Source organism: Rhinoraja longicauda, chromosome 15 (assembly GCF_053455715.1).
Source record: "Rhinoraja longicauda isolate Sanriku21f chromosome 15, sRhiLon1.1, whole genome shotgun sequence".
Lineage (NCBI taxonomy): Eukaryota > Metazoa > Chordata > Chondrichthyes > Rajiformes > Arhynchobatidae > Rhinoraja > Rhinoraja longicauda.
In genome coordinates this window covers 39,206,716-39,227,055 of record NC_135967.1, presented here as the reverse complement: position 1 = coordinate 39,227,055, position 20,340 = coordinate 39,206,716, and the positions used below count along the sequence as shown (strand labels likewise).

General features: G+C 43.7%; 1 protein-coding gene across 2 annotated transcripts in view; it reads left to right on the top strand.

Moving 5' to 3' along the window:
- Window positions 1–20,340, top strand: part of gab3 (GRB2 associated binding protein 3) — a 120,189-nt gene that overhangs the window by 91,881 nt on the left and 7,968 nt on the right. Inside the window, exons 3-8 of one of the 2 annotated variants that reach the window (XM_078412543.1) lie at window positions 8,269–8,497; window positions 11,150–11,598; window positions 12,729–12,814; window positions 14,924–15,170; window positions 16,644–16,734; window positions 19,128–19,233. In XM_078412543.1, coding sequence (XP_078268669.1) covers window positions 8,269–8,497; window positions 11,150–11,598; window positions 12,729–12,814; window positions 14,924–15,170; window positions 16,644–16,734; window positions 19,128–19,233 — 1,208 coding nt within the window. Of the gene's footprint in view, window positions 1–8,268; window positions 8,498–11,149; window positions 11,599–12,728; window positions 12,815–14,920; window positions 15,171–16,643; window positions 16,735–19,127; window positions 19,234–20,340 lie in introns of both variants that reach the window. The other variant, XM_078412541.1, reaches the window with a different exon arrangement.

The window sequence follows — 20,340 nt, the reverse complement described above, 5'->3', positions numbered from 1 at the left end:
CAATACATTAGGGGCAATTTTACAGAGGACAATCTCTGGTGCCTTACAGCGGCAGAGACCTGCGCCCGATCCTGTCTACGGATGCTGCCTGGACGGAGTTTATACGTTCTCCGTGATCATTTAGGTTTCTTCCGCGTGCTCCGGTTTCCTCCCAAACTCCAAAGGTGTACAGGTTTGTAGGTTAATTGGCTACGGTAAAATTGTAACTTGTCCTGAGTGTGTAGGATAGCGTTAGTGTACAGAGTGATCGCTGGTCGGCGCGGGCTGGGTGGGCCGAAGGGCCTGTTTCCTCACTGTATCTCTAAAGACTCGAGTCGAAATGCACAAAATGCTGGAGTAATTCAGCGGGACAGGCAGCATCTCTGGAGAAAATGGATGGGTGACGTTTCAGGCCAGGACCCTTCAGACATCTCACTAATTTCACAAATCCATATTTTCTTGTTAGAAATGCGTCTGATTATCTATGAGTTCAACTACCCACCATGCAATTGATGATGTTTATCCTATAGCTTTTCAGTAATGCACCCCTTACCCTGGTCCTTTCTATCTCAGGAAGCCTAGCTCATAGAAACATAGAAAATAGGTGCAGGGGTAAGCCGTTTGGCCCTTCAAGCCAGCACCGCCATTCATGGCTGATCATCCGAAATCAGTACCCCGTTCCTGCTCTTTCCCCATATCCCTTGATTCCTTTAGTCCTAAGAGCTAAATCTAACTCTCTCTTGATCACATGCAGCGAATTGGCCTCCGCTGCCTTCTGTGGCAGAGAATTCCACAGATTTCCAACTCCCTGGGTGAAAAAGTGTTTCCTCATCTCAGTCTCTTGATGCTAGAGAAAAGCATGTCTGCAGAATGATTTATAAGGATGTTTAATAAAGTCTCTGGGTACGCGGTGGGTTTTGTCTGCCGCCTCCTGCTCGGAGATTTATCATGATTTCCCGAAGTTACAGGCATCAGTGTAGGTTTTGACAACCACCTCCCACTCTCAGCAATGCTGTTCCCCCTCTTCAGTCAAAGCCTGTCACAGATTCACGAGACAGAACCCAACTGTGGGAAGAGTCGCTGAGAGCAGTCTGCTCCTCGTAGTTAGTCCATGCCAATTTCTGAAATGTGTAGGAAACATAGAAACATAGAAAATAGGTGCAGGAGTAGGCCATTCGGCCCTTCAAGCCAGCACCGCCATTCAATATGATCATGGCTGATCATCCAACTCAGTATCCCATACCTGCCTTCTCTCCATACCCCCTGATCCCTTTAGCCACAAGGGCCACATCTAACTCCCTCTTAAATATAGCCAATGAACTGGCCTCAACTACCTTCTGTGGCAGAGAATTCCACAGATTCACCATTCTCTGTGTGAAAAAAAACGTTCTCATCTCGGAAAGAACTGCAGATGCGGGCTTAAATCGAAGACGGACACAAAATGCTGGAGTAACTCAGCGGGACAGGCAGCATCTCTGGAGAGAAGGAATGGGTGACGTTTCGGGTCGACACCACTCTTCAGACATCTGAAATGTTGGTTCCAAATTAATGAAAATTCATTTTGAATTACGCAAATACATGTCTGCCGAGTCTTGTTTGTTAAATTAAAACAGAATCAATTTTGGTTCCTTTCTACTGTTAGGTTTTGCGTATACGCGACTAAATCCCACTTGCCCCGTTCTTGAGCATGGTTGAGTTTAATCTATAAAGCATGGGGGAACAATAGTCCTGATTAACAAGATTGACGTGAAGTTACTCTCAAGCACTTCCCATTCACCCACTACACACATTTCTAAATTATTAGGGGGGCAGCAAGGTGACTCAGCGGTAGAGTTGCTGCCTCACAGCGCCAGAGACCTGGGTTCGATCCTGATCACGGGTGCTGTCTCGAAAGACTTTGTACATTCTCCCCCTGACCTACATGGGTTTTCTCCGGGAGCTCCGGTTTCCTCCCACACTCCAAAGAAGAACAGTTTTATAGGTTAATCGCCTCGGTAAAATTGTAAATTGTTCCTGGTGTGTGTGAGATGGTGCTAGTGTGTGGGGACCTCTGGTCGGCATGCCAACCAGCGATCCCCGTACACTATCACTATCCTACACCCACTAGGGACAATTTACAATTTTTTTACAGAACCTACAAACCTGTACATCTTCGGAATGTGGGAGGAAACCAGATGTCCTGGGGAAAACTCTTGCGGTCACGGGCAGAAACTCTGTACGGACAGCATCCGCAGTCGGGATCGAACTCCAGGCTGGTTTACAGATCACTTGCATGTGGAGTGTAAAAGGAGTCTGGGCAATCTGGTGGAAAGTAGGTGAAAGGAGGAGGTGCATGCTTACATCGTTGGGTGGAAGGAGAAGAGGACAATTATGTATGAGGATAAGGGGGGTCTGATAAGCTGCCGTTCACAGCCTCGGCAATGACCATTATGGCAACGACCTTCTCCTCTTGTGGGGAGAGGGGGGGTGGGGGGAGGGTTAAGTGATTCAGGCACACTTGTCTGCCTTTGGTTGGATTCTGACGCATCAGATTTTGTGCCACCTTGTTCAGTAGTGGAGCATGAAACTTGCCAATAATTGGCTTGCTACGTGTTTGGCCACTGTGACTGTCGTGGTTCACTAGCTGGCAGGATATGCCCACTATGATTTGCAGGTGTGAACCTTTGCAGCAGCGTTGAGTCCACTTTAAAGGTGGAAAAGTGTATGGCGTAAACTTCACCATCTTTCATTGTATTTCGGACAAGGTACCGCTGTATCCAGCCACCCATTCTCGGCACAATGCACTTTCCCGGAAGGCGATGCGGGCTAACTTTAACGCTGAACTCTGGTGGACGGGTACCTTCATAAGTTCAGAAGTGATAGGCCCATCGAGTAGGTGTGAAAACGCACACCTCCAGATTCAGAGACAGTTTCTTCCCAGCTGTTATCAGGCAGCTGAGCCATCCTACCAACAACTAGAGAGCTGTCCTGGGCTACTATCTACCTCATTGGAGCCCCTCAGACTATATTTGATCGGACTTTACTGGACTTTATGTTGCACTAAACTTTATTCACGTTATTCCTCGTAACGTGAATCTGTACACTGTGGCTGTCTCGATTGTAATCATGTATTTTTTTCCGCTGACTGGCTAGCACGCAGCCAAAGCTTTTCCCTGTAACTCGGGACATGACACAATAAACTCAACTCATATGAATGAGAGGTTGCCTGACTAAGTAGTTTTGTTCTGCGTCGGGCAATGCCTTTACCCGATCTGCGTCAGAGATGTTAAAAATAAAGTCTGTTTCATTTGAAAGGAGTCATTAAGCAGCGTCTTAATTGTAAGCTTCGTTATTACTCATCAATCATGTTTCGGTATCAAACCAATTTTTATTCTAGCTTTGCATTCTGACAAACAGGCTCGATAATATACAACTTCTAGCTTGCAGAGGCATTTTGCAAGCTTCAATTATGAAATTCAGCCCGCTATTGTGCTCATTTGAACATATTTTATGTTTTTTATAAAGAGTTTTTTTCAAACCTTTTTACGGTCTCTCTGTTAAGAAACTGCACATGAATATTTGATGGTACAGTCATGTTTGCAATGGACTGACATTGATGTATGGTGACGTGATGACTTAAACTGAAGAGTCTCCTTTTGCTCCTCAGTTCCATTGGGAAATCACAATGGCTTAAGGTTACTGAAGGGCAGTTTGGTTTTATTTTTTTTACCTTCATTCAGAATATTTTCTTTTTGTTGCCTTCTATTGTTAGTATTTTTCCCCTAGTCTAGTTTTTTTTTCATTTTTGTTTATTGTTGTCACGTGCACCGAGGTACAGTGAAAAGCTTTTTTGTTGCGTTTTATCCAGTCAGCGAAAAGACTGTGCATGATTACAACAGAGGGTATGGGGAGAAGGCAGGAACGGGGTACTGATTGAGTATGATCAGCCATGATCACATTGAATGGCGGTGCTGGCTCGAAGGGCCGAATGGCCTCCTCCTGCACCTATTGTCTATTGTCTAATCCTGCCTGTCCCGTTGAGTTACCCCAGCATTTTGTGTCTATCTTCGATTTAAACCAGCACCTGTAGTTCTTTAAGAAAATAACTGCAGATGCTGGTACAAATCGAAGGTATTTATTCACAAAGTGCTGGAGTAACTCAGCAGGTCAGGCAGCATCTCGGGAGAGATGGAATGGGTGACGTTTCGGGTCGAGACCCTTCTTCAGACTGTAGTTCTTTCCTACACATAATATATATTGGGTATGTGTAGGATATATTTGGATTAAATTTGTGTAGGATGAGTGAAAATGGGTAGTTGATGGTCAGCATGGACTCAGTGGGCAGAAGGCTGTATCTCTCCCTCTCTATCAATTCCACCCCACTTACGGTTTCAGCTCCTAGACTGTGGAACAGCATCCCTCTCCCCATCAGAACTGCCCCCTCCATTGACTCCTTTAAGTCCAGGCTCAAAACCTATTTCTACTCCCTAGCGTTTGAGGCCCTCTGAGGGGGTGATGTGAACTGTTTATGTATGTGCTGTTATGTTTGTGTGCCATTGTATGTTCGTTTTTTAGTACCTGAACTGATGTACAGCACTTTGGTCAACGTGGGTTGTTTTTAAATGTGCTATACAAAATAAAATTGACTTGACTTGACATATGGACCCATTCCATCGGTCAACTGTGGAGGGACATTGATGGGGACACAGGAAAAATATATGATTCAGTGTAAGATGTGCCATCTAGCAAAAGAATGACAGAAGGGGGAAATATATTGAAACCAGATAGTGGGTCTGAATTAATATAAATAAAAGGTTTTGTTCGTGTTAGTTTTCTTAGTGTTTTCAAATGACATCCTATTGTGTCTTGGTTTAGCATCTTAAGCAGCACGGTGGTGCAGCGGTAGAGTTGCTGCCTTACAGCCCTTGCAGCTCCGGAGATCCGGGTTCAATCCCGACTACGGCTGCTGTCTGTGCAGAGTTTGTACGTTCTCCCCGTGACTGCGTGGGTTTTCTCCGAGATCTTCGGTTTCCTCCCACACTCCAAAGACGTACCGGTTTGTAGGTTCATTGGCTTGGGAAAAGTGTAAATTGTCCCTGGTGTGTAGGATAGTGGTAATGTGCGGGGATCGCTGGTCGGTCCGCCTCGGTGGGCCGAAGGGCCTGTTTCCCCGCTGTATCTCTAAACTAAACTAAAGTTATGATGAATGTATGCAGTGACAATGAACGTGGTGGAGTAGTCCTTGAAACTGAGTTCTGGTGCCCCCTGGTGGAGTATTTTAAAGTTTAAAAAATCCTTTAAATTACAATACAATACAATACAATACAATATATCTTTATTGTCATTGTACAGGGGTACAATGACAATAAAGATATATTGTATTGTATTGTATTGTAATTTAAAGGATTTTTTTAACTGGAGTAACTCAGAACCCATACAATGCAATAATTTAATTAATTTAAACAACAACAACCCAACGCAACAAACTGTAACAGTTTTAAGACAGAATAAAGTGCAAGTAGATCTGTGCCGGATCACTGTGCGATGTGACCATCCGGCTCAGCAGGACCGGTTCATAGCAGCTATGGCCCTGGGGATGAAGCTGTTCCTGAGTCTGGAGGTGCGGGCGTAGAAGGCCTTGTATCGTCTGCCCGATGGAAGAAGTTCGAACAGACTGTTGCAGGGGTGTGAAGAGTCTTTGTGGATGCTGGTGGCTTTTCTGAGGTATCGTGTGTTGTAGATGCCCTCCAAGGCTGGTAGCTGTGTTCCGATGGTCCTCTGAGCTCTATGGACTACCCGCTGAAGAGCTAATTCATTTTAATGAATTTGGTCATTTATAATAAATTTTAATCAGATTGATAAAATAGCTTTTTCAAAGCTAAATGAAAGATCAATGGTAATTGCTCTAGCAAGACAATTTAGTAAATAGGAGGTAAACTGATCATTTTGACGATAATCTATGAGTTCGATTGTGAATTTATTAAAGAATGCAAGACCCACAGTCAGATGAGATTTTTTTCACCTTTGATGATTACGAAGATCCCATGAAAAAATCATTTTCTATGCTCCAGTGCAATGCTCAGTAACAACGGACTATTGTTCTAGATAGTCACAATTTGCTGGAGTAACTCAGCGGGTCAGGCAGCATCTCTGGAGAAAAGGAATGGGTGGCTTTTTGGGTTGAGACCCAAATTTGGTTTAATTTGCATTTGACTCATGCCCACATCATTTTTTCCCTCTTCCCTTCATTCATTCATTGCTTCATAGCCAATGGATCCATTCCTCTACAGTTGAAAACTAACTGACAAGATATGATTTTTAGATTTAGATTCAGAGATACAGCGGGGAAACAGGCCCTTCGGCCCACCGGGTCCGCGCCGCCCAGCGATCCCTGCACATTAACACTATCCTACACGCCCTAGGGATAATATATAACATATATATATATTTTTACATTTGCCCAACTAACTAACCTACACACCTGTACGTCTTTGGAGTGTGGGAGGAAACCGAAGATCTCGGAGAAAACCCACGAAGGTCACGGTGAGAACGTACAAACTCCGTACAGACGGCGCCCGTGGTCAGGATCGAACCTGAGTCTCCGGCGCTGCATTCGCTGTAAGGCAGCAACTCTACCGCTGCGCCACCGTGCCACAGCGAATGAAGTGTGTTGAGAATGAAATTTGTTACGTTTCCCAGTATTGTCATTTTTCAATTAGGGGCAAAATTTTGGGGGAAAAAACTGTGCCACCGTGCGGTTTCTCTTCCGACAGGTGTGTTTATTTAGTTCATTTAGTTTAGCTTAGTTTAATTTATTATCACGTGTACCGAGGTACAGTGAAAAGCTTTTTGTTGCGTGCTATCCAGTCAGCGGAAAGACAATACATGATAACCCACTGAGCCGTCCACAGTATACAGATACAGGATAAAGGGAATAAATGCTGCTATTGGAGTAGAGGTATAAAAGGATGGAGCAATTGGTGGGAGCGATTGCAGATCCACTTCTGGGACCAGCAAGCAGAGAGTCACGTGACTTGGGTGCCATCTTGCATCTCATCAACGCCATGAGTATTTATAACATTTTCCATTTTTATTTTAGATTCTAGCATCTGCATTTTAAAAAAAATGCCATTAAATTGCTCATCTCCTGTATAATTGAAAGATCACAGTTTATATTCAGTGTGTGGAGCAAAGGTGCTCACACAGTTATTTGGAAGGGGGGGGGGGGAGGGGGCAGGGAAGGGGGGGGGGGGTGTTCCAGGACTTTAACCCAGCATTGATGGGGAAACATAGAGTGGAAACAAGGAACTACAGTGCTGGTTTAGGAAAATGGACACAAAATGCTGAAGTAACTCAACGGGTCGGGCAAAGGTTTGAAGATGGGTCCCGGCCCGAAACGTAAGCTATTCATGGTCTCTAAAGATGCTGCCTGTCCCGCTGAGTTGCTCCAGCACTTTGAGTCTGTCAGCGCTAATACCATCTATTCTTCACACCTTTTTGTTCTCCTAATGGATTTTCTCCACTGATTCATTGTTTACTCTAACACAAGCGTGTTAATGTAAGCATGTTAATGCACGTTAATGTCAATGCACAGCACAGGAACAGGCCCTTCAGCCCATAATGTCTGTGCTGAACATAATGCCATGCAGCTTGCATGTCCATGTATGTTACTGAGATAACATTCAGACATAGCTTCTGTCTCCACAATTGATCTGCAAGGCCTAATACTTCCACACTCAGTCCACATTTTTTGAGCACCATATAATTACTTCCAGACTGAGGAAATAAGTAGTCACCTTTGGAAGACAGTGTTGGATTAGTTTAGTTTAGATATACAGCGTGGAAACAGGCCTTTCGGCCCACCAGGTCCGCACCGACCAGCGATCCCCGCACATCACCACTATCCTACACACACTAGGGACAATTTTACATTTATACATTAATAACAAGCCAATTAACCTACAGGCCTGTACGTCTTTGGAGTGTGGGAGGAAACCAAAAATCTCTGAGAAATCCCACGCAGGTCACGGGGAGAACGTACAAACTCCGTACAGGCAGCACCCGTAGTCAGGATCGAACCCGGGTCTCTGGCACTGTAGGGCAGTAGCTCTATCGCTGCGCCACCATGCCACCATGTTGGAGTCACTCCAGCACTTTGTGTCCTTTGATGAAGAAACAGCAATGATACGTCCAGTTAAAGACGGTTTGCGGCTTGGAGGGAGAATGGCAGTGATTTTCTTCCAATTCATTGTGTACACAGGAACGAATGTTTGGTGTAGAAAGCAATAATGAAAACTCTTTCCGTTTCAGATTCCCTTGGCAGTTCCTCCCCTACCACCTCCTCGTCGCTCCAACCATCTCCCGATGTTTCAACGCATTCGCAACAGCCATTGAATAGAGACCAATCGCCCTCAACTCAAGATTCTGGCACTGAAGCTGGATCCAGGAGAAGTGAATCAGACTCCACGCTGTCTGCCTCCATGCCTCTAGATTATCTTATTTTATCCCAATGCGAGACCAAATCAATAGACACAGCCAGGTAAGGGATGTGAACAGACTCCACAGGGTGTTGGCAAAGAAGGCTACTGTCTCTAAACTTACCTTTAAACGAAACTAAACGAAACTAAACTAAACGAAACGAAACTAAACTAAACTAAACTAAACTAAACTATAAACTAATCTAACCTCAATGAATCTAAACTAAACTAAACTAATCTAAACTAAACTATAAACTAAACTAAACTAAACTAATCTAACCTAACCTAACCTAAACTAAACTAAACTAAACTAAACTAAACTAAATTAATCTAAACTAACTGAACCAATGATTCCACTGCAGCCAAAGCTAACCAGTTTAGTCATTTATTTTTAAATGATTATCAATTTGACACATTTCCTGTACAATCCATACAGTCCCACATATTTAATTCATAAAATGTTATATTTTATTTAATTTAATATAATTATTAATAATTCTTCATTAATACCAACAGCAGAAATCCCTTCCAATTTCCTCCTCCTCGATGAAGTTACTGGCCTTTGTTCAATACGTTGCTCTGGGTTTGCTCCTTTATTGTTCCTTTTGTCAGGGGTGTATTTTTCCGTAAGGCCTCCTGGATATAATTGTGTGAGAACCTTGGCTAATTTTGCTTTCCCAAGATCAAGGCAGTGTACCTGCTCCTACAGCTTTCCCAGTGACCATGTGGGTTTTCTCCAGGTGCACCGGTTTCCTCCCGCGTTTCAAAGACGTGTAGGTTTGCAGATTAATTGCCCCTCGTGTGTAGGATGTAAAACTGGGATAACACAGAACTAGTGTACGGGTGATCATTCATTTGACACAGTCATTTGGTCTGGCAGAGCAATTAGCTTTGAAGGTCTTGGCCTAACAAAACAATTAAACCCTTCCTGCCTTTAGTCAATGAATTCCCCATCCTCCACCCCTGCCATTTTGTGCATAAATGAAAATGGAAACTCATTCTGCCTCCTGTTGTGGGGATTTCTTAATGTAAGCCGCTTTCTGATATAACTCCACATCCACCAAAACAAATTAGTCATAGAGTCATATGTCATGAGCTTGGGCTCATCTTACCCACACCAGCCAACATGTCCCATCTACACTAGTCCCACTACCTGCGTTTTAAATGAATGAATGAATGTTTATTGGCCAAGTATGTACACATACAGGGAATGTGCCTTGGTGCTCCGCTCACGAGTAACAACATGAACATACAGTAAACAATTAAGAATAAAGCATAAAACAATTTAAACAGTAAGAATATATCATTACGGTTTAAACATGTGAGTGAAATAAACCAGAGCAAAAAGAGACTACAGACTTTTGGTTATTGAATAGAGCTACTACTCATGGAAAAAAAAGCTGTTTTTATGTCTGGCTGTGGTTGCTTTGACAGTCCGGAGTTGCTTTCCAGAGGGAAGTGCTTCAAAGATTTGGCCCATATCCCTCCAAACCTGTCCTATCCATGTACATGTCAATCTTTCTTAAACATTACAATAGTCCCTGCCTCAACTACCTCCTCTGGCAGCTCATTCCATACACCCACCACCCTTTGTGTGAAAAAGTTACCCTTCAGATTCCTATTTACCTTTTCCCCTTCACCTTTACGCTTATGTCCCCTGGTCCTCGATTCCCCTATTCTGGGTATGAGACGCTGCGCATCTATCCGATCTATTCCTCTCATGATTTTATACACCTGATTTTATTGCCCTGATTTTGATTTCCAGATGATTGAGCTTCCAGCTCTCTCTCTCTATTTGGAATCACACATGATGGGTAATAGCATGAAAGGAAGACTGAGTATATGTGAAATTGTACTTTAGAAATAGCCCCTAAAAGGGAAAGTAGGAAAAAATTGGATATATAAAATAATGGGCACTCCATAGCAGCAATGAGTCAAAGATCGCACAACTAGCCAAAATAATTGAAACTAATTCCTGGCTATTTTTTTTTACTCTTGTGAAAGTTAGATTGTTATAAGTATTCTGCAACATGATTCTCTTTTTTTATGATACACATAAATATTAGCTAAGATAAATTGATATTGCCTTTTGATTTGATGTGACGATAGCTGAAATGATATAACAATTTAGAAAGTATCTTTAGTTTCCATTTACTATCTGGCATTCATATCAACTTCTCTCCAGCTTATTTATTCAAGCCTTACTTCAGGACTAATACACATCATTGAGCTGACAGTTCAGCATGGTGCACTGCATTTACAGCAAATTTTACCTATATCCTGGTCAACATTTTTCTTCGAGATTGATTACTAATCTCTCATTTTATTGTATAGGAAGGAACTACAGGTGCTGGTTTAAACCGAAGATAGACACAAAATGCTGGAGTAACTTAGCAGGACAGGCAGCATCTCGGGAGAAAAGGAATGGGTGATGTTTCGGGTCGAGACCCTTTCTCCAGTCTAAAGAAGGGTCTCGACCTGAAACGCCACCTATTCCTTCTCTCCTTCGCTGTCTGTCCCACTGAGTTACTTCAGCATTTTGTGTCTATCTCTCATTTCATTGTGGTTCGTGAAATGTTGGCATTTGCAGGTTGGCTCCGTAATAACAGTCACGACACGGCAATTTAGTACAGGTGAAATGACTGGAGAGATTTCTGAGAGTCTTGGTAATCACGCACAGTTAAAACTTTCCTTCTAAACTTTCTTTTTTTCAGAAGCAACAGTTGTTCCCCATGTGACAAATCGTTTGATCATTCCTTCGAGGTGTTGGGTTCGGAAGATATTCAAGAGAGGAGCAGAACGCCAACATTGCTGAGCTGCAGTGTGCCTATGTACAAGAACTTGCAAGACTCGCAAATGGTCATCCTTCCCAACCAAGATCACAGTGGACCTTCCTCTGCCTCCTCATCTCCATTGTCAGTCTACTCATTCTCACAAATCTTCAACTTTGACAAGAACCACAATACTTTACCCTTTGGGGTAACAGGGATTCATCTGTTGTCCAACACCCCACCTCCACGGCCACCAAAACCAAACCAACTAGCTGACCGTGAAAAGACACACAAAGTGGTTCAGAATGGAGATGGTGCCTATGCTGTAAACCCAGCACCGTTACCCAAAAGAATCCCTCTTTTAAGTGCAGAGAAAGCAAGATGTTGGAGAGGTAATATTACTGAACGAGACATTGTTGCAGTGCTTTTCACTACTTAAATGCGTGTTTATTTCACCTGTTAATGTCCTCAATTTTTCCAGAGGTCAGATTTGCCTAACGCCCTTACTAATCAAGAATCCGGCAATCTCCACCTTGAAAATATCCATTGACTTGACCTCCACAGCCGTCTGTGGCAATGAATTCCACAGGTTCACCACCCTCTGACTAGTGAAAATTCCTCCTCATTGCCGCTTTCCAAAATGAATCCCATATCCCTCGATTCCCTCACTAAATAGAAATCTGTCAACCTCTTTCTTGAAAATACTCAGTGACCGACCGAGGATCCACGGTCTTCTTCAAAAGGGAATTCCAAATATTTTCTCTTTCTCAGTCTCAACTGGTTGACCACTTACACTCGAAGCATCTTCTTAAGACTCCAGCAAGATGGTCGTTCTACATTCTCTCTGAAAGTCTTTTAAATGCCATGTCATTGCCATGATAAATACCATGTTATGTCACCACTTCACAGGGAATTTCTATCCCAAGGCAGCATTTCTCGGTAAAGTACATCACAAAGCATATATCAGGTGTCCAAATCTTTAGTGATGGATGAAAGGTGTTCAATGGTAAAGTCAAGATGGATAAACTAAAATACACAGTCAGTTTCTGCTGTGTAAAGTGAAAAACTTTTGATACACGCTATCCAGTCAGCAGAAAGCCAATATGATTACTGTCGAGCATAGGTACAAAATGCTGGAGTAACTCAGCAGGACAGGCAGCATCTCTGGAGAGAAGGAATGGGTGACGTTTCGGGTCGAGACCCGTCTTCAGACTGATGACAGGGGAGTAGGAGATACAGAGATAAAATGTAGTCGGAGACAGTAAGACTGGTAGGAGAACTGGGAAGGAGGAGGGAATAGAGAGCGAGGGAAAGCAATCAAGTTGCATTCAAGCCATTTACAGTGCATAGATACATGATAAGGGAATCACGTTTCGTGCAAGGTGAAGCCAGCAAAAAGTCCGATTGTGTGATTGTCAAAGTGAGATTGACAATCGATGAATATCACTCACCTCGTTTGAGTAGCTTGTTTTGTAAAGTAAGGTCGTGTGCTTCAATCAAAGAACTAAATTTTGTGTTTCAGACACCGAAGAATGTAATCTGTTCCCTTTCACTGATTACCAAGGGAATTGCATAACATCTGCAGAGGAAGGCTTCAATGCCAACCTGGTGAGTACTGTGTTCATGATGTGTAAATATCTGATGTGACACCATGCATATTACATGGGAAAACAAGAGAGTCTGGAAATATAAAATACACACTCAATTCATTAGTACCAAATTCACCTGTCTTCTTTTATAGCAGAGGGATTTATTGTTTAAATAAGATGTAAGCAGCTTAAAAGCATACAATATTTGTCCCTCCTGCCTGCGTTTGGCCCATATACTTCTAAATCTTTCCTATCCAAATGTCTTTTAAATGTTGTGATAGCACCTGCCTCATCTACCTCCTCTGGCAGCTCGTTCCATACCCTCACCGCCATTTGTGTGAAAAAGCTGCCCCTCAGGTTCCCTCTCACCTTAAACCTATGTCTTTTGGTTCTTGATTTCACTACCCTAGGTAAAAGAGTCTGAAGAAGGGTCTCGATCCAAAACATCACCCATTGCATCTCTCCAGAGATGCTGTCTGCCCCTCTGAGTTACTCCAGCATTCTGTGTCTATCTTCCACATTTAAGTAATATCTTTCATAATCTTGGGATTTCCCAGAGTAATTCGCAAGCATTGTGGACTCCCTGTGATAATCACAGGTCTCCCGGTGACCACATAGGTTTTCTTCGGCTGCTCCAATTTCCTCCTACATTCCAAAGACGTGCAGGTTTGTAGGTTGAAGGTAGACACAAAATGCTGGAGTAATTCAGTGGGTCAGGCGGTATCTCTGGAGAAAAGGAATAGGTGAAGTTTCGAATCAGTGCCTTTCTTCAGCCATCTTCTTCAGAACCCTTTTTGCTATTCCTTTCCTCCGGAGATGCTGCCTGACCCAATGAGTTACTCCAGTATTTTCAGTCTGACTGGTATGAACCAGCATCTGCAGTTCCTTCCTACACAGGTTTGTAGGTTATTTGGCTATGTTAAAATTGTAAATTGTCCCTAATGCATAGGACAGTGCTAGTGCATGGGGATCACTGGTCAGCACGGCCTTGATGGGCCGATGGACCTGTTTTCTGCACTGCATCTCTAAAGTCTAAATTCTAAAGTAATTGAAGTACTTTGTTCGCACAAGAATCCAAAGTTTGCTTTTGGATTTCTGCCGTTCAATTGTCCCATCAATAGGTTTCTATCTTTCATAGGATGTGGGCCTTGCTGCCAAAACCAGCTTCTGTGACCCATCCCTACTTGGTCTTTGGAAGATGATAGGGAGCCACTTTCATGAGCTGCAGCAAGCCATACAACTAAGGCACTTCAATAGACAATAGACAATAGGTGCAGGAGGAGGCCATTCGGCCCCTCAAGCCAGCACCGCCATTCAATGTGATCATGGCTGATCATTCTCAATCAGTACCCCGTTCCTGCCTTCTCCCCATACCCCCTGACCCCCCTGAGCTTTATCCAGCTCTCTCTTGAATGCATTCAGAGAATTGGCCTCCACTGCCTTCTGAAGCAGAGAATTCCACAGATTCACAACTCTCTGACTGAAAAAGTTTTTCCTCATCTCAGTTCTAAATGGCCTACCCCTTATTCTTAAACTGTGGCCACTTGTTCTGGACTCCCCCAACATTGGGAACATGTTTCCTGCCTCTAACGTGTCCAACCCCTTAATAATCTTATTCGTTTCGATAAGATCTCCTCTCATCCTTCTAAATCCCAGTGTATTCAAGCCTAGTCACTCCAGTCTTTCAACATATGATAGTCCCGCCATTTCAATGCTTATATTTTTGTTGGTCATCGTTACTACAACGGAATGACTTTCCAGCTCATTTTAGAGCAGTGGCTTTCAAAGTGAGATCATAAGTAAGACCGCGGCACAGTGGCACAGCGGTAGAGTTGCTGCCTTATAGCGCCAGAGACCCGGGTTCGATCCCGACTACGGGTGCTGTCTGTACGGAGTTTGTACCTGCATGGGTTTTCTCCGAGATCTTTGGATTTTCTCCCACACTCCAAAGATGTAGAAGTTTGTAGGTTAATTGGCTTGGTATAAGTGTAAAATTGTCCCTCGTGTGTATTCGCTGGGGGGCGCTGGTTGGCGTGGACTCGGTGGGCCGAATGGCCTGTTTCCGCATTGTATCTCTGAACTAAAAAACGAAAACTAAACCTATTTCTATTTCTTTCTCTTAAAGCAGAAACTCACTGCCCAGCACTGCAGTAACTTGGATAGTGTTGACGACAGTTACGTCCCAATGAATCCAGGAACTTCTCCAATAATACCTGCAGCTGATTGCGCCTCAGATGGCTACATTCCTATGAGCCCGGCTAGTGCCAATCTGGTCTTCCAATCAGTCACCGTAGACAATCCACCATTACCAACTCTTCCTACAGATGTAGAACCTCCTCCAGTTAACAGGAACCTCAAGCCTCGAATCAGAAAGCGTAAGGGAGATTTCTAACATCCATTGTACGTTTATTAGTGCATGGGATGGGATTCTGTCTGTTGGCCATCAAAGCTGATTTAACGTGGGAAATGATTTATCCCTAAAACTTGCTTGCATGCTTTGTTTTTTACTGGAAACTCCATGCGTGAAAGACTGTTATGAGAGATATATGACTAAAGTGCATTCCTGGTCAGTAACCAGGACTTTGTACAAACTGTCCTCTACTTTGGACGTTCATTCTATTGGCACAATACCTAAGAGAAGTTGTACTTCTAACTTTCTCGACATTGGAGGGATCAGGGACATGGGATAGGGAAGATCAATATTGATGAGATAGAAGATCAGCCGTGATCGTACCTTTAGGAAGGAGATGAGAAGGAATTTCTTTAGTCAGAAGGTGGTGAATCTGTGAAATTCATCGCCACAGATAGCTGTGGAGGCCAAGTCAATGGGTATTTTTAAGGCAGAGAAAGATAGATTCTTCATTAGTAGAGACGTCAGGGGTTATGGGGAGAAGGCAGGAGAATGGGGTTGAGAGGGAAAGATAGATCAGCCATGATGGAATGGCAGAGTAGGCTTGATGGGCCGAATGGCCTAATTTTGCTCCTAGAACGTATGAACTTATGATCTTGTAGAATGGCAAATTAGGCTCAGGGACAAATGGCCCACTTCAGCTCATTTTCCTTATGCTGTTATGTATAACACACCTTCAGTAAATGAATAGCATGCCTAAAGTCTACACTGCATGTGAAGCATCTGAACAGGGGACATGTCCTGGAAGCCATAACTCCAACAGCAAGTCAGGGCACAGTGGTGCAGTTGGTAGAGCTGCTGCCTCACAGTACCAGAGACCAGGGTTCGATCCTGACCTCTGGTGCTGTCTGTGTGGAGTTTACACATTCTCCTTGTGACCATGTAGGTTTCATAAGTTCTTAAGTTATAGGAGCAGAATTAGGCCATTCAAGGCCCATCAAGTCTACTCCGCCATTCAACCATCTATCTCTCCTTCTCAACCCCATTCTCCTGCATTCTCCCCATAACCCCTGACACCCTTGCTAATCAAGAAATAATTTCTTCCGGGTGATCTAGTTTCCTTCCACATTCCAGGGAGGTGAGGGTTGGCAGGTTAATTGGCCTCTGTAAATTGCTCAGGGCATGCAGGGGTAAATAGAACTAGTATAAACTGGTGATCGATAGTCAGTGTGGACTCAGTGGGCTGAAAGGCCTGTTTCCTTGCTGTATCTGTCATTGCAAAAACAGTTGCTGTTTCCGCCGCCAATGATAGACTGATATAGTGAAACCCCCGCCCTTCCTTTTCCATAGCTGAAAATTTGATCTTTTAAAATATTTAAAAATGTAAAAAATGAATGCAACAACAGATTGCTTTGACTTTTCCCAATGGAGAAGAAGACTTTACGACTGTTCTGTGCATTAATTGATCTCTTCTCACACAATGCTGTTTAAATTGCAGTCAAGCCACCACCTTTAGATTTGACGAACTTGTCGACGATCAGGGCAAACTGCAACCATCACGGAGTCAGCCGGACTCGGAGTATGCCGTTGTAAGTATGCTTACCCCGAGAATAGATTTCCTTTCCTTTCTTACAATTTCACAAACTTCCCAACGCCACCAGTGTGTCAGATGTGTTCCCTTGCATGGGCATAACTTTGTGAGCAAGAACAAGAGAGGGGGTGGCACAGTGGCACAGCAGCGGCAAAGCTGCTGCCTTACAGCATCAGAGACCCAGGTTCGATCTTGACTATGGGTGCTGTATGCGTGGGATTATCCCGATCTTTCAGTCTGTAGAAGGGCTCCAACCCGAAACACCACCTGTTCCTTTTTGGCCGGAGATGCTGCCTGACCCGCTGAGTTACTCCAGCATTTAGTGTCTATCTAAGAATTTAATTGTTCCATTGTCATTAGATATGCCAATTGAACACTCTGGACTTATAAAATAAAGAACCAAGCACAAACGAGATAGGAACTGTAGGATTTCCCGATATGCATCACTCAGTTACACTGTTGGGAATGTCTATATCCATTAAACTAGTGGGGAGCTGAATTAAAGTTTAACTTTTGAACCGGTTGCATCTGCTTGAAATAGTGGTAGATCTTTCCTGGCTATTTTCCAGAACGACTCCATTGAGTTACTCCAGCACTTTGTGGCCTGAGGTAATTAATGTTTCGTCCTGCACAAGTCAATTCCTGATTAGTTATTCGGTGAACTTAATTTATAAATTGTATGAAAATAACTGCAGATGCTGGTATAAATCGAAGGTATTTATTTCACGAAATGCTGGAGTAACTCAGCAGGTCAGGCAGCATCTCAGGAGAGAAGGAATGGGTGACGTTCCGGGTCGAGACTTTCTTTAGAAGGATGAGAGGAGATCTTATCGAAACATATAAGATTATTAAGGAGTTGGACACGTTAGAGGCAGGAAACATGTTCCCAATGTTGGGGGAGTCCAGAACAAGGGGCCACAGTTTAAGAATAAAGGGTAGGCCATTTAGAACTGAGATGAGGAAAAACTTTTTCAGTCAGAGAGTTGTGAATCTGTGGAATTCTCTGCCTCAGCAGGCGGTGGAGGCCAATTCTCTGAATGCATTCAAGAGAGAGCTAGATAGAGCTCTTAAGGATAGCGAAGTCAGGGGGTATGGGGAGAAGGCAGGAACGGGGTACTGATTGAGAATGATCAGCCATGATCACATTGAATGGCCGTGCTGGCTCGAAGGGCCGAATGGCCTCCTCCTGCACCTATTGTTTATTGTCTATTGTCTATTCTGAAGAAACGGAGGGCTTCGAGACCATCCTTGTGGGGGATGGAAGTGTAGAGTGACTGGACATCCATGGTGAAAATGAGGGAGTGGGGGCCTGGGAACTGGAAGTTATCCAGGAGATGGAGAGCGTGTGAGGTGTCTTGGACGTAGGTGGGGAGGGATTTAACCGGGGGGGATAGGATGGAGTCGAGGTAGGTAGAGATAAGTTCGGTGGGGCATGAGCAGGCAGAGACAATGGGTCTGCCCATCCATGGTGAAAATGAGGGAGTGGGGGCCTGGCATCCATGATGAAAATGAGGGAGTGGGGGCCTGGCATCCATGGTGAAAATGAGGGAGTGGGGGCGTGACATCAGCCGCGTCAAAAAACCCTCACTAGAACTTTTTATCTCAAACTGCCGGCGTGACATCAGCCGCCTCAAAAACCTGCGATTTCTCTTCCAGGTATGTAGGTTAATTGGCTGGGTAAATGTAAAAATTTACCTAGTGGGTGTAGGATAGTGTTAATGTGCGGGGATCGTTGGGCGGCACGGACTTGGTGGGCCGAAAAGGCCTGTTTCCGGCTGTATATATATGATATGATATGATAAGGGTCTCGTCCCGAAATGTCACCCATTCCTTCTCTCCTGAGATGCTGCCTGACCTGCTGAGTTACTCCAGCATTTTGTGAAATTAATTTATAAATTAATTTTTTGATTTGAAAACTTATGTTACATGTAACGTTATGTTACATTATGGCTTGGAGTTCTTTCTTTGTTAAAAGAGATATGGATCTAAGCTCGGGAAGTGACATTGAGGATAGACACAAAATGCTGGAGTAACTCAGCGGGACAGGCAGCATCTCTGGAGAGAAGGGAATGGGAGACGTCTCGGATTGAGACCCTTCTTCAGACAGCCTGGAAAAGGGTCTCGACCCGAAACATCACCCATTCCTTCTCTCTGGAGATGCTGCCTGTCCCGCTGAGTTACTCCAGCATTTTGTGTCTATCTTCGGTGTAAACCAGCATCGGCAGTTCCTTCCTACACAAGTGATATTCAGGTTCAGAATCAACATGATCAAATGGAACTGTGGTTCAGTCCGGGGATGCTGAATGTCTTTTTGCTTTATGTGTTATCATTCAGTGTTCTTTGCCATGCAGTGGACAGTCATTATCTCAACCTTCTTCTTTTCTAATTTAGCAGATGGAGTACAGCTAACTGCAGCACATCCGAAAGCCAAATGTTATCAGCCAGAAGCTTTTACAGCACCTTCGATGGGGAGTGCGAAGAAACCTACACTGCAATGGTAAAGAAAATGAGGATGCACACGGAATTGTGTGGCCATTAATAGGGCAGCTTTCTTTGGTGACATCGAGCATATTATCCAATGACCTTTCTGCTCAGGGCACTAAAATTCAGAAAAAAAATTCTTAACTGGACATGAAATGCATTTAAACAAAAGACAACAAAGTGCTGGGGCAGCTCAGCGGGTCAGGCAGCATCTCTGGAGAATATGGACAGGTGACGTTTCGGATCGGGACCACTTCATCAGACTGATCAGCCTGAAGAAGTGTCCCGAGCCAAAACGTCACATACCCATGTCCTCCAGAGATAGATAGAGCTCTTAAGGATAGCTGAGTCAGGGGGGTATTGGAAGAAGGGAGGAACGGGGTACTGATTGAGAATGATCAGCCATGATTACATTGAATGGCGGTGCTGGGTCGAAGGGCCGAATGGCCTCCTCCTGCACCTATTGTCTATTGTCTATTGAGATGCTGTCCGCCCTGCTGAATTACTCAACCCGAAACATCACCCATTTTTTTTCTCCAGAGATGCAGCCTGGCCCGCTGAGTTACTCCAGTATTTTGCATCAATCTTCAAATTACTCGAGCACCTTGTGTCATTTTTTTTTGTAAACCAATATCGGCAGTTCCTGGTTTCCACATAAAAGGCATTATAAATCCAAGTTCTCACACCTATTCCAGGTGACCTTCCTGCGTTCTAGAACGTCGGCATGGCTAAATTCTGTATTGGTCATTTTTCACAACTCCTTTGGCTCTAGACTGTTATGCTGTGAAATTTGTATTGGTGTTCTTGTACTATGTCTGTAAAAGCAGCAAGGACCGTTAGATTGCTGGAGGTAAATTTTATGTATAGCTAAGAAATCACACCCATATCATGGTCGAATATCATTTTTCCAGATATAAAGACAGATCTAGAGTCAACTAAACAAGTAAAGGTACTCACAGTGGTATAGTATTTGAATGTACAGGCACAGCAACTACAATCCAAGAAACAAGCAACGAAGGAACATCAAAGAATGTTTTGGACATTTTTGAGACAAAGATTAATTGAAAAATGGAAACATTTTTTGTCATCAAAAGCATAGTACAGTTTATTTTTGACAGTTTAT